The 14,581-nt window shown below is 32.0% G+C and overlaps 1 protein-coding gene across 1 annotated transcript in view; it reads right to left on the bottom strand.

Moving 5' to 3' along the window:
* Positions 1-14,581, bottom strand: part of LOC145324465 (uncharacterized) — a 70,188-nt gene that overhangs the window by 9,074 nt on the left and 46,533 nt on the right. The window contains exons 13-14 of the mRNA XM_080167052.1: positions 11,330-11,400; positions 4,328-4,455 (exon numbers count right to left, since the gene is read on the bottom strand). Coding sequence (XP_080023178.1) covers positions 4,328-4,455; positions 11,330-11,400 — 199 coding nt within the window. The remainder of the gene's footprint in view (positions 1-4,327; positions 4,456-11,329; positions 11,401-14,581) is intronic.

The raw sequence follows: 14,581 nt of genomic DNA on the forward strand, positions 1-14,581 counted from the left end.
GCTTGTTCATTTCTTTCTTAATCACTCTCCAACACTCAGAGCCATAAAGAAGTACAGTTTTTACATTACTACTGTAGACCTTCAACTTTGTTTTTAAACTGTATTTTCTTGACCTCCAGATAATTTTTAGGCTTTTGAATGCAATTCTTGCTTTGTTTAATCTTGTTTCAATGTCAGCCTTAGCTCCATTCTCACTGCTTATTACACTGCCAAGATAGGTGAACTTGTTGACTTGCTTTACTTCATTCCCCTCAATCTTGATAGGTTGGGCAGGAGCCTTGCTAATGTTCATAACTTCAGTCTTTTTAACATTTATGAAAAGACCAACTTGTTTAGCAAACATAACAAGTCTGTCGGTTTTTGTCTGTAGATGTTCAGTAGAGGAAGATAGCATAGCAAGGTCATCTGCAAAGTCAAGATCTTCTAACACTCCTGAGACACCAAAATTAAGACCTCTTGGTCTATCATTCGTTTTTCTCATAACCCAATCAATTACAAGTAAAAACAAAATGGGTGACAAAATGCATCCTTGTCTGACACCTGTGCCTATTTTGAAGAATTCTGTTGTTTTATTGTCGACAGCGACACAAGCTTCAAAGTTTTCATAGAACTTGCTGATGATGGTAACAAGTTTAGGAGGAATACCATAGCTTCTTAAAATTTTCCATAGTGTTGATCTGTGAATTGAATCAAATGCTTTCTGGAAATCTATGAAGTTAATGTGAATTGGTGTATTCCATTCAGCACAAGTCTCTATTATATTTCTTAAAGTAAAAATCTGGTCAATACAACCTCTTCCCTTTCTGAATCCAGCTTGTTCTTCTATGAATTTTAAATCAAGTTTCTCGTCAATTCTGGACAAAAGTACTTTACTCAAAACTTTACTAGGAATAGACAACAGCATTATTCCTCTCCAGTTGTCACATATGGATAAGTCTCCCTTTTTTGGAAGTTTAATAATAATGCCCTTAGTCCAATCTTCTGGTAATTTTTCTTTCCTCCATATTTTATTTAGTAGATCAGTCAGCACTTCAACAGCAGTGTCAAGATCAGCCAGTAGCATCTCTGCTGTTATCTGATCGCCACCAGGTGATTTATTCAGTTTAAGATTCTGAATGGCATTTCTGACTTCTCTCTCAGTTGGAGGATCTGAATTTATATCAAGGTCGTTACCTGGCTCTGGATTGGCTGCCAGCTCCGGCTCTGGCCTGTTCAGAACCTCTTCAAAATGTCTTCTCCATCTGTCAATAACATCTCTCTCAGCAGTTAGGATTAGGCCATTTTTATCCTTAACAGCTGCACTTTGAGGTCGACTCTTGCCACTTAATTGTTTGGTGATTTTGTACATTTTCCTTAAATCACCTCTTTCAGAAGCTTCCTGAGCCTTTTCTGCAAGATCTTCAACATATTTCTTTTTGTCTTCCTTAGCGCTCTTCTTAATCTCTTTGTCTTTTGAAGTATAATCTGCTTTAAGCTTGTCTTTCAACCTGTCTGATTTTGCTGCATTTAATTTACTTTTGATTTTCTTTCGTTCTTTAATTTTCTGCCAAGTTTGGTCAGAAATCCAGTCCTTCCTATCTCTCTTCTTACAACCAAGTACATCTTCAGCAGTCTTGATGTAGTTATCTTTAATTCTGTGCCAGGTTTTCTCCACAACTAGCTCATCATCCGTCTCTATATCTTGTAATATTCTGAATCGGTTTTTGAGCTTGATAGAGAATTCATGTCTGGTTAGTTGATCTTTAAGTTTGTCAGTATTATAAACCTTCCTTAGCGATTTACCTTGCTTTTTAACTGCTTTAAGACTGAGTTTGACATTGCAGATAACTAGGTTGTGGTCACTGCCAACATCTGCTCCTCTGAATGATCTTGTATCTCTTACTGATTTTATCCATTTTCTGTTGACTAAAATATGATCAATCAAATTTTTAGTCCTGCCGTCTGGTGAATTCCAGGTGTGTTTGTGTATGTTTTTGTGCTGAAATATGGTTCCTGTGACAACTAGTTCATTGTCGACACAACATTCAAGTAGCCTGGAACCATTTTCATTTCTGTCACCTATGCCTTCATGTCCCATGGCAACTTCATAACCATGTCTATCTTGGCCAACTTTAGCATTAAAGTCTCCAATAACAAGCAGCATATCATGTCTAGGAGTTTTCTTGATTTCTCTGTTGAGAAGGTTGTAGAATTCTTCCTTAATATCATCTTCCTTGTCATTGGTAGGTGCATAAACTTGTATTATTGTGGTCTTGCAATATTTTAAATCAAACCTTGCTCTGATGATTCGTTCAGAGATTGGTGTCCATTCAATCAAAGCTTTAGAAGCTTTGCGGTTCATTACCATTGCAACACCATGGATGTGATGGTCTTTACATCCTGAGAAGATAATTGTATGTCCAGATTCTGTATTCTTAAGTCCTTGTCCGGTCCATCGTGCTTCTGCTACTCCAAGAATAGATATATTATATCTATCCATTTCTCTAATAATCTGAGCCTGCTTTGATGCTTCAAACATAGTTCGAACATTCCAGCATGCAAATCTGATGTTAAGCTTTGGATTAAGCACTCCCTCCCTCGACCTGATGGATTCCTCACGGCTTTGTCCACCAGGTGTCATGTTGCCAGGTATAACCTGCCCTTGAGTTGTGCTTTCTCCTGGTATAAGTTTGTTTGTGGATAATGTGGGTAAATGGTAGCAGTTTTATTATAGTACATTTAAAGTAAAAAAAGTACACGAGAAGAGTTGCAATTAACCTATTTGAAGGATTAGTTTACTCCTCTATTAATGAAGTGTATTTGGTTGTAGGTAAATGGTAGCAGTTTTACAGTTTCACATGGCTTGACAAGAGTTAAGGATAACTTTCTTATTTTATTCCTCATCAAAAAGAGTATTTATGGTAGATTCAATAGTATAAAACCGTACAAACAGTACAAAAGCAGAGTTGCAATTAACCTTCTTGAACGCATACAAATCTAAGTATATATAAGGGGGGGGGGGGGTTTAATGCAACCATCTCGTAATCAGTGAGCAAATGGCACTTATAATTCGAATTTCCATCTGAAATTTTGCATGAGTAATCCTTGGTAGGTCTATTTTCCCTAAATCGAACAAAAAGTTGGAAAAGTAACGGCTAATGGCTGGTGGCTCAGCAGTTTTGCCATTTTTTGGATGTCTATAGTACAAATTTTTCACGAAACCTATCTCCACCTTATTCTTATTGAAACTCCAAAACGCTATCAAACGGTTCTAGACGGTAGCTGTTGGTACTAGAAGTTTCAAAAATGGTTATTGCTATTATTTAACATGAATTAAACCAAAAATATGTTTTAAATAGTTGATTCCTGCGTAATTTATGATGAATTTACCCTGAAAATAGGCAAAAAACGGCTAAACGGCTGAGCCGCCAGCCGTTACTTTTCCAACTTTTTGTTCAATTTAGGGAAAATAGACCTACCAAGGATTACTCATGCAAAAGTTTAGATCAAAAATCGAATTCTAAGTGCCATTTGCTCACTGATTACGAGATGGTTGCATTAACCCCCCCCCCCTTTAATAATTGATTATTACATTCTACTAGAACACAAAATGAAACCACCTACCCTTAACCATTTTCTTTTTATTTAGAATATGTACTTTTCTTAGAGCATGTTTTTTTCTACTTAGTGCATTATGTTCAGTTGTCTCTTTCTTTTTATATGTGCATACATTATAAAGGATAAAATAATGTTTTTTCACTCGCAAAGCTTGTTCTTAACAGTTTAGTTTCCCTTACTTTTTTCTGTCTATAATGCTTAGATTTCGTTATGTGTCCTTTTTGCTTATTAATGGATATTCTTAGATTTTTGTCATTTATACGCCTTGTAGTCAGATGCAAGTTCCAACACCAGCAACATTTTGTGTCTGTACTTGTAGGCTAAATGTTTAAAAAGGTTTTAAAATGGGTGGTTGCAAGAATTGCATTTAAACTTGCATTTAGTAAACTGCATATTTTTTCCTGTTCAATGATTTAAACTACATTTATTTTTAGTTTAAAATATCAAGACATGTAAACCTTATCCTTGTAATATACCTATTAAATTTATATAGCAGCCTAATTAGTGATGTGTAATTGTTTGTTATTTATGGTATTTCAAAATTATATAGGTATGTTTTGTTGGTTTACTTGTAACTTATGATTGAAATCATTTTTCTTCAATGCACTTCATGCAACTATCCCTTTTATTCGTTTTTTTGCTGTTTTTTTAATATTACAACCGTATGTGGTAGGTATTGTTTAATGCCTTATTAACAATCAGCTAGATTATTAGTGGTATTAAAACTAACCTGTTCCTCTGTATTATCATCACCCTGGTTGTTGAAAGCTCCAAGTTTTGATGGACGCAGCAGGCCTCCAGTCATACCACCTCCACGAACCTTGGACATGTGCACCACACGGGCTGGAGACTCAGTTTCTGAAAAAAAGGATAATTAAATTGGTGTTGAAAGTTTTGAAAGACTTTTTTTGATATAAATTTCATATTTTACATCTTTTGATCAGGGAGGGAGGGGACATTGGCCTGTTTATTACACTAGTCCACAAAGTTTTAAAATAACGTTTTCTTATTCATTGGCTTAACAACTTTGGGGACTTTTAAATTGGTTGGTTCATTAAGTTAAGTGTCCAAACGTTTCAAAAACTAATTTAAATCCCTGTCTTATGTTCGCATTCTTTAAAGTCAGGCCATATGGGGTTAATAAGAAACTTGCGGGTATAATGAAGAATAATTTATTCTGCAAGGACCTGTTTAAAATAGCATTCGCCATGATTTACATCCATGAGTTGCACATTTTTATATTTTATGCTTGAAACTAAATGTATAATGTGATAGGCCCATAATAGTGGGTTTTATTTGCGTTGTTAAGGCTTCCTAAAGTGTTAAAATTTGTGAATTTATCGTGTTTTCTAAAAAAGTGTAAACAAATAGTAAACAGAAATATCCTCATAACAACAATGTAAATAATGAGATCTGCATTTTTTCAGGGATGAAAGGTTAGGACAATGTACAATTAATAAATCTTCTCATAAAATTTTAAGTAAAACAAGATTTCTGACAGAGGATGCATTATCAAGAAAAAAAACAGGCATGTATTTCAATCTTTTTTTTATTAATCTTTTGGCAATAGTTTCTTAGTGTTTGAACCTAGGCCGTCATAGAGTAGGTTAGGGGCGGTTTTTTTTTATAGCCACCCCATGATTCAAGTTGGAGCTAGTAGGGAATTGAACCGCTTTCTCAGATGAGCTTCTAATTGTTAATTTTATTGTTCTCCTGTCCTGCTATTTTTTTTTATCCAGACAAAATCAGATAACACATAAAAACAACAAAACAAAATTGCAAATATTTAGACAGAAAAAAACATAAGATGAGTCTTTTTATGAACTAGCGGATCATTTATAATGCCCCCCCCCCCCCCCTCCCTACTTTATAAAACTTATTTCTATCAACACCAGGTAGATTTAATCCAGCAATAAAAACTTTTTTTATTTGAACATATATTATGGTTAGAGTAATGGGGAAATTATGGTTACTCCATTTAAAATTGAGTGAATTTTGCTAAAACATCTTGATGGTTTATTGAACTCCTTTTTACAAATAAGATTTACAAAACTTTGAAAAACTGTTAAAAACAGAGTTCTGCAGCCGCCAAGTTTGGACTGCTGGCTGTAACTGCCATTGAATTGCCAAAAATAGCGAATAATTTAAAATAACTGGCAGCTGATCAGAAATAAATATAGAGGATAGGTCTAAAGACATGAATAATTTGGGATTAAAACCCCTATGTTGATAAAACTACGGATGTCGCCTGGTTAAAAACTGATAGGTGTTTAATCAAAGAAGTTTAGAACTTATATAAATACATCAACCACCAAATGTAAAGTTTTTAGATGGAAAGAGATAATTATTAACAATTTTTAAATTTTATGTCAATCTATTAGAATTATTAGTGTTTATAAATGGCATACCGTAAGCAAGTTTATGTAGGGAGGAAGGGGACATTGTTCTGAATATTACACTTGTCCCCAAAGTTTTTAAATAGTATATCGTTTTCTTGTTAGTTGGCATAAAGCTTTGGAGACTTATCAAATTTTGATTGGATGGTTCTTTAAGTTTAATGTCTAAACGTTGCAATCACTAATTGTCATCTACAGAAAGGGTAACTTTATATATCATGATGACTAATTTCTATGTTGATTTGATAACAACGTTATAGATTCATTTGTAGTAGTTGAATTAAAGCGGTTCACAAATCCAATCAGTCATAAAGAATGTTTAGTTAATTGACTGCATATTCCTTTGATATCCAACGTTAGATTTAAAAAAGCTAAATATAACCAAATTTAACCACTCATTGTAAATTTATCTCCAAACATTTGTTTCTCTAAACAATTGTCAGTGTTTAAAGTTTTTTGAAGTATGAAGTGAAAAGAAAAAAGTTTTGGTTTACATTTCCTCTGCATCTTTTAAATAATTTCCCATCGGATGTTTTCAAGTAATATGAATATGCCGTATGTACCAGGAATAAAATGGATCATTGTATTAGGAATATTTAAAAAATTGTTTCCTTATGTCAACAAAAGTATGTAATTAGATTATGGTAAGCCATGACTTTTAATTAGAGCCATAACATGGCGATTATATTTGTCAATTTTAAGAAACAATAAGTAGGGGATTAGTGAAATTCAGCATAAGTAATGCAATAAGTTATTAATTGGGGTAATAAAGGTAGTAAGACAAGAGAGGTAATGTCTGATTGAACCAATAGGAGAATCGCATCAGAACCTACATTAAATCTCATTGGTTTAAATTTTGTACACATTTCATTACAAACGCATGTTTTTTTCATTTCATATATAGATAAAAGTCAGCTGTAAACAATTATATCATTTCTTACTGAATCAAACTTACTTGCTCAAAAATTTCGTCATAAATGAGAAAGCTTATAACAGAAGTGGATTCTTAAAAAAAAATTAGGCTTGCTACTGGTGAGGCAAAACTATTTTTGTGAAAAATCCTCAAAAATCGCATAAAATTAAATAAAATCATAAAAGGGTTATTAACATATGATTTTGTTTATTTTTTGAAAATTTTTAAGAAGCTTTTGGATGATTTTTTACAAAAATAATTTTGCCTTACCATCGAGTAGCGAGTCTATTTTGAAAAAAAGAATCCACCTCAGCTTGAGTCGAAAGGAAACAATACTATCGTCTGCTAATAATGTTCCTTTTAAGATTTGACAAAAAATCGGGTCAGAAGAGTAATCTAGATATAGTATGTCTATTATTGGGGTGAATTAAGCTAAGACACCTAAAATTAGGCCTGTTATTAGGCTTAAATTAGTTTTGGATTATCCATTAGTCATTTCAATAATTGAAGAATAGAAAACAAATTATATTTTAGTTATTTTTTTTACCAAAATAGGGGTTACTTTTTGCGCATTTTCATAAAGTTGGGTGTCAAACGCTCTTATTAAATCAGACTCTTCTTAATTAAGACCATTTCATATATTCAAATTCCCTTTATAACTGACTATTTATGTACTAGGTAAAAGTATGAGATATGAAAGTTTGGAGTTACATAAATAATTTTTAAACAATTCTAAATACTTTTTTCTTCTGTATTATATATTGTTTTGACTAAATTCAAGATTATTAAATGTTTGGGCATCATTTTATTTTTAATGAATCATTATTAGTCCTTAAAAAACAGATCAATGTCAATTCTAAAATGATAAATTTTTTAGTTAATTAAGCCAGGTAAAGAAGGAACATTGAACTATTAGCTATTTTCTTAATTTTTTGTTGGTTAGCTCCAGGATAGTAGTGTTTAACCTTCATCACAATCTGTGCAATCGTTAATTTTAATCACAAAAGTTCATCTAGTTCGTGATGTATGGGTATGTATTTAAATATATCTACCATTGTCTTATCCCTTGAGATCCCCGTAGTTGGGCCCATTATTGAAATTAAGATAAAGAAAGAGGATATTGATATTCGATTGTGTGAAGCAAGAAAATGTCCCTTCCCAATAAAGGATAAAGGAACTGTTAAATTCAGAAGTTTGCTACAAAAACAGCAGAATCATTTTATGATATGTGATTTTAAAAAAGTTAAGGTAATATTGAGTAAATAGTAGCCCCGAAGGGTTACGGTTCCTCGCAGAATGTCTAATAAAATCAAACAAATTATTTTCAATAAAATTATTAGGTAGTATCAATTGGGCTTGAATCTTCTACAATCTTGAATTTTAGATTTCATCAGAATGTATGTAAGCATATCAAAAAAGCCAAAAATTGCAAAGTATATCTTTCTACATGATTTTCATGCTTTTTATAAATGATGTGTACATTTTTTATTGGGTTAAAATAAGAGGTAAATATTTGTTACGCTTCAAAATAAAATTCCTTTAATCCTATGCATTTAAATGCTATTTTTAAAATCTTTTGTTTTATATCATGTATGCTATGTTATAATGATGGTAGCTGCAATAGACTTGATTAATTACACGATCATTTATTTATCCCTATTCCCTGACACATCTAGACATGTCAGAATATGACATAAACTCCCAGATTCCTCACATAAAACAATATTTCTTCTTGAGATAAAGTATTCGTCTCCCCATCATCTGACTATCCAGCCAAAAATAACTAGGTAGACAATAGGCATGTCACAAATATAAAACAATTTTAGTGCTTTCACTCATCCATATAATTGGACCATAAAAATTCCATTTATTTTAAATTTATAAATAGGATATATTTTAAATTATCTTTAAGCATTTTCCCAGATATCAGCGGGGCCCTTTTCATCCTCATTTAACCTAACCTGATTATACAACGGCGTAAATACTTCTTTTTCTATGTGGTCCATATGTAATATTGGGGAAAACACTTCAATTTTAATGTTTCAAATGGCTAGTCGTATCTACAAATCTTTGTACAAGTATACCTTATATTACCAAGAAAATAATTTTGCCCTAAATTTTCTACAATTATGGATGAATATAAATGAGACAAAATAGCCCATTTGTAATTACAAATCTCAAACCTTTTCCAATAATAAAAAGTATAATAGAAAGAATTAGGGATAGGTCCATGGATAATTAATTTTTCCCCATTAAATTCCAGTTTTAATATTTTAATTCCTATTGTCCTATCCGTGGAGAAGGTGAGAATGTGTCAATATTATCTTATCCGCCAATATTCAATATTTCAATTCCCATAGGACATGAAAATACAAGATAAGTATACTAAAATATGTACCATCCCCCTCCCCCCCCCCCCCACTAGGCGCTATCATACAAACTACCATCTTGAGCAATGAAATAAATTGAAAATTATGGAAAGAGGATCATTTTTCATTTGTTTGATTATTACTTTAGTTTAAGTTAGGTTATATTAGGTAATGGGTAGCCCCGCGGGGGTTAGGCATAGAAAAAATCCCCCCCCCCCTTAACTATTTACACCATGTTTTTAAATAAGGGATGTAGAGGGGTACTATCAGTGCCTATTTAGCCACTTGTAAGCAATTACCCCAATATCATTTCCTTAAAAGTTACGATATCTTATCTCCCCCCGTATTATTTTTTTTAAATATTAGTACCTGTCCTTACGAAAAGTCTTAGTGATAGATTATCCGTATATCAAACATGACTGTCTCGGATATTTTTAATATTAGTACCTGGCCTTGAGAAAAGTCTTAGTGATAGATTATCCGTATATCAAACATGACTGTCTTGGATATTTTGAATATTAGTAGGTACATGTCCTTGAGAAAAGTCTTAGTGATAGATTAACCGTATATCAAACATGACTGTCTTGGATATTTTGAATATTAGTACCTGTCCTTACGAAAAGTCTTAGTGATATATTATCCGTATATCAAACATGACTGTCTTGGATATTTTGAATATTAGTACCTGGCCTTGAGAAAAGTCTTAGTGATATATTATCCGTATATCAAACATGACTGTCTCGGATATTTTTAATATTAGTACCTGTCCTTACGAAAAGTCTTAGTGATATATTATCCGTATATCAAACATGACTGTCTTGGATATTTTGAATATTAGTACCTGTCCTTACGAAAAGTCTTAGTGATATATTATCCGTATATCAAACATGACTGTCTTGGATATTTTGAATATTAGTACCTGGCCTTGAGAAAAGTCTTAGTGATATATTATCCGTATATCAAACATGACTGTCTCGGATATTTTTAATATTAGTACCTGTCCTTACGAAAAGTCTTAGTGATATATTATCCGTATATCAAACATGACTGTCTTGGATATTTTTAATATTAGTACCTGTCCTTACGAAAAGTCTTAGTGATATATTATCCGTATATCAAACATGACTGTCTCGGATATTTTTAATATTAGTACCTGTCCTTACGAAAAGTCTTAGTGATATATTATCCGTATATCAAACATGACTGTCTCGGATATTTTGAATATTAGTACCTGTCCTTGAGAAAAGTCTTACTGATAGATTATCCGTATATCAAACATGACTGTCTTAGATATTTTGAATATTAGTACCTGGCCTTGAGAAAAGTCTTAGTGATATATTATCCGTATATCAAACATGACTGTCTTGGATATTTTGAATATTAGTACCTGTCCTTGAGAAAAGTCTTAGTGATATATTATCCGTATATCAAACATGACTGTCTTGGATATTTTGAATATTAGTACCTGTCCTTGAGAAAAGTCTTAGTGATATATTATCCGTATATCAAACATGACTGTCTTGGATATTTTGAATATTAGTACCTGGCCTTGAGAAAAGTCTTAGTGATATATTATCCGTATATCAAACATGACTGTCTTGGATATTTTGAATATTAGTATCTGTCCTTGAGAAAAGTCTCAGTGATAGATTATCCGTATATCAAACATGACTGTCTTGGATATTTTGAATATTAATACCTGTCCTTGAGAAAAGTCTTAGTAGTAGATTATCCGTTTATCAAACATGACTGTCTCGGATATTTTGTCAGATTTTGATGTATTTTTTAACTTCAAATCAATGTAAAATTAAAGCATCAATACTTCTGAAAATCTTGCCCAAAAGATTTAAGAGACACATTTATAAAACTTAATTATGTTCCATCCAAAGTATTTTAAAAATCTCAATGAAGCTGCAATTTTTTACACTAAGTCTTAAAACTGAAATTATGTATTTTTTTGTTACATAATTACTAAGAAACTGAGTTACATGGGATCTTTAAAGACGTAAGAGGTAAACAAACATTATTTAATGAATTGAGTTAAATAGCTTCACCTGTAGCTTTAAGTTTGAATCTCTTGTCCTCATCCTCTTGGCTTGAGTTTGACAGGGTTCTCTTTCCATAACTAAAATATTATTACGTTAATACAACAATATTAGTTCCAATAAAACTTAGGTCTTTGGTAAGTTTAATAGACGTCCACAAAAGCGCAAAAAGAATTCGCAGCTTCAAATAAAATTGTACTAGATGTCTAGATTTTCACATGAATAGGAAGAATAGACGGGTTCCCCTCAAAGTGCCTTGTTGATCACAAAAAGCTTTCCTTACATAAATGCAGACTAGTCTTAGTTGATAATGGTTCTAAATCATTTAGATATTACTAATACAAACTTAATAAGATCTGGAGTTAAAACTGAATTCTGATATCAAAACAATTTAAATAGATTCAAAATGTTAATATCGTAGACACACAAAGACAGATTTTAACTTCGAATGCTAATGTGATTTTATAAAAGGTTTTCTACGCATACGAAAATTAATCTACGTGTTCAATTATTTATAGTAGGCTAGTAAATATTTTCATTCAAAATTATGCATATTTTCACACTTAGACAAGCATGATTATTGAGAGGGTTTTAACATGCAGATGCAAAAGAAAACAAGGTTGACAACATCCATTAAAAGTAAAACAATCTTAAAATAAGAAGAAAGGACAAACTCTTGTAATTAAATAAGCTGACCATAAATTTGTATGTATAAACAAATCTGTACTTAAATTTGTTGCAAAGTTGATTGCAAAATAAAGGATACAGTAAAAAGACATACTTTCATTTTATGATTTGATTAATGAGATGCCTCGCTTATAATATCAATGGTTACTACGCTTTCTGAACTGTTAGAGAAATTATCATGAAAAAGTTTTATATCATTAGGACAATTATAGCATATCTAAATTAACGAAAAAAGCTGATCGTCTAAGCGGACCAACCCTAAATATAGAAAAGATTAACTTTAAAGAATTTACAAGCCGTAAGGAAATACATATAATATTTGTCTTCAGGAAAAATATTTAAAATATTTTCCTACTCAGACCTAGGTGAATATAATTTCATTTAAAATTGAATGAAATTATGAAAAGCAAATATTTGATTTTAGTTCATACAATTTGTCAATTTTCAGGACGAATAAAATAAGTAAATTGAAAAATATTTGACTACCAGCTGCTGCGCCCCAAGAATGCATATATTTTTACTTGCACCTTACACCAGATTTTCATTTTCTCTAATAAAACTCGAAGCAGGCTAAAATAACGGTACCCCCTATCAAACCTTGTTACCCCATTCCTCGATGGATGAACGAACTTACCAACCTAAATTGGCGACAATTTTTCCCTCTCATGATATCCAGTCCACGTATATTCTATATTCATTGCCCCAAGATACCCGTAATGCATCTCATATAAAGGAAAATAGGATGTTGAACGTTCCTCCAACTACTGTATATTTTCAGTAAATTTTTAATCTTCTATTTCATAATTTCTGTAATATTTGTATCAATACAACATATTTGACACATATATTTCAAATTATCAGGAAATCCTGGATATTGTAATGGACGAAAAAATAATTTTTATTTTAGATTTGGATGTAAAATTCTACCTATAAGAGCTCTTTTTGGGTGGGAGGGGGGGGGGGGATATGGGTGTAGATAGATTCTCCCCCTCCCTGTCGAATATCATTTAACATGAAATTGTTAAAAACAGAAATATAGATGTATAACAGATAACTCGCTTTTCCAATGTCCTTTTTCGTCAGCTGGCAAATTGTTTTCAGCTACTTGGCTGTGTTAATATTACTGACACCATTAGTTGATTTTCAATGACCCAATTGGCAGTCGGCACAAGGTCATTGTGATATGAATGTATGCCGTCCGTCAGTCCCTTAAGATCTCGGTAACTACTTAACCGATTGGATTCTACTCTTCAGGGAATACACCTACTGGTTCTGTGGTGGTTTTAGGCTTTTTTCTAGAGTGGTAGGACACCCCAAACCCTCCCCCCTCAAAAAAATGGTTGTATTGTACAAAGTAACAATATCAATATTTTTCCAGTAGGACTTCGAAACAGATTAATATCCGGACAAAACCGGTTCTCAGATATACTGAAAATTCATATATCGTATTACAGACAATTTTTGACGATTAATAAAATAAAAATCATAAGATTAATATAAGTTTTATTAGCCCGGGTCTTCGACCCCTGGTTCTACTCTTACAATTTTATTTCAAAATTCGCGAAAAGCTGTCTATAATACGATGCGATAAATATCTCTTCCCTAATGATTCTTGTTATCCTTGAAATAAAAAACCAAACAAACGATTTTGCGATAAGCAAAATTAAAATATAAAAAGAATTGAAAACTATCTTTATTCGCAAAAAATTTTGACATTTATAAAAAGGTTTCTAAAAAGAAAATAAATGTTTATGTAAAAGAAAATATAAAAGCCTATACATATTTTATATCAATGTCATTTCATATTTACTAGGGAGGGAGGGGACAATTATTTCTATATTAGTTCAATATGCTTTGCTATTAGCAACAAAATTTTACTTGTTTATTTATAACTGTGCTAGAATATAAATGATACTGTCTATAAACAATACTTGTATGTTGTTTTATTAGTTTAATATACTTCGTTATTGTGAACAAAACTGTTCTTGTTTATATTTAATTGTGCTAGAATGGTCAGGGAGTAAGGGAGGGGACAATGGGCAATTAATTCAATTTAAGAGTTGTCACTGAAAGACTATGAAATCCAGACAATATGAGGGAAATTATAAAGAGTTAATACAATACAGAAAACTATAAAATAAAAAGAAAAGAGTTCCAAGAAAAAAGAAAATAGCATTCATTTGAAAAATTAGATTACAAGCACATCAGACTGACACAATCATTCTGTAATTAATAACTATAAAAATCTCCCTGGGACCCATTCAACCCATAGCACCATAACCCAAAATTTAATTGGGTTCTTTGAATGGTTATGAAACAAATATCACAATAAAGTTTTTATCTACCTATGAAATTATATTTTCCGGAGAGAAAAAAATTGTTAAAACCAGCCACATCATAACAAATTAAGTTTATTGATACTTGTCTGCAATATTCAAAACTAACACACGAGTTGCGGCATTTGTTGCGCTAGTACCCAAAGTCTAAGACTCCTAAAAATTGAATATTCGATCCATTGTCCCCTCCCTTACTCCCTGTAGAATGGTACTGTTTAGGAATAGTGGTTGTGTGCAT

The sequence above is a fragment of the Acartia tonsa genome, chromosome 7 (genome assembly GCF_053477335.1).
Source record: "Acartia tonsa isolate MP-2025a chromosome 7, ASM5347733v1, whole genome shotgun sequence".
Classification (NCBI taxonomy): Eukaryota; Metazoa; Arthropoda; class Copepoda; order Calanoida; family Acartiidae; genus Acartia; species Acartia tonsa.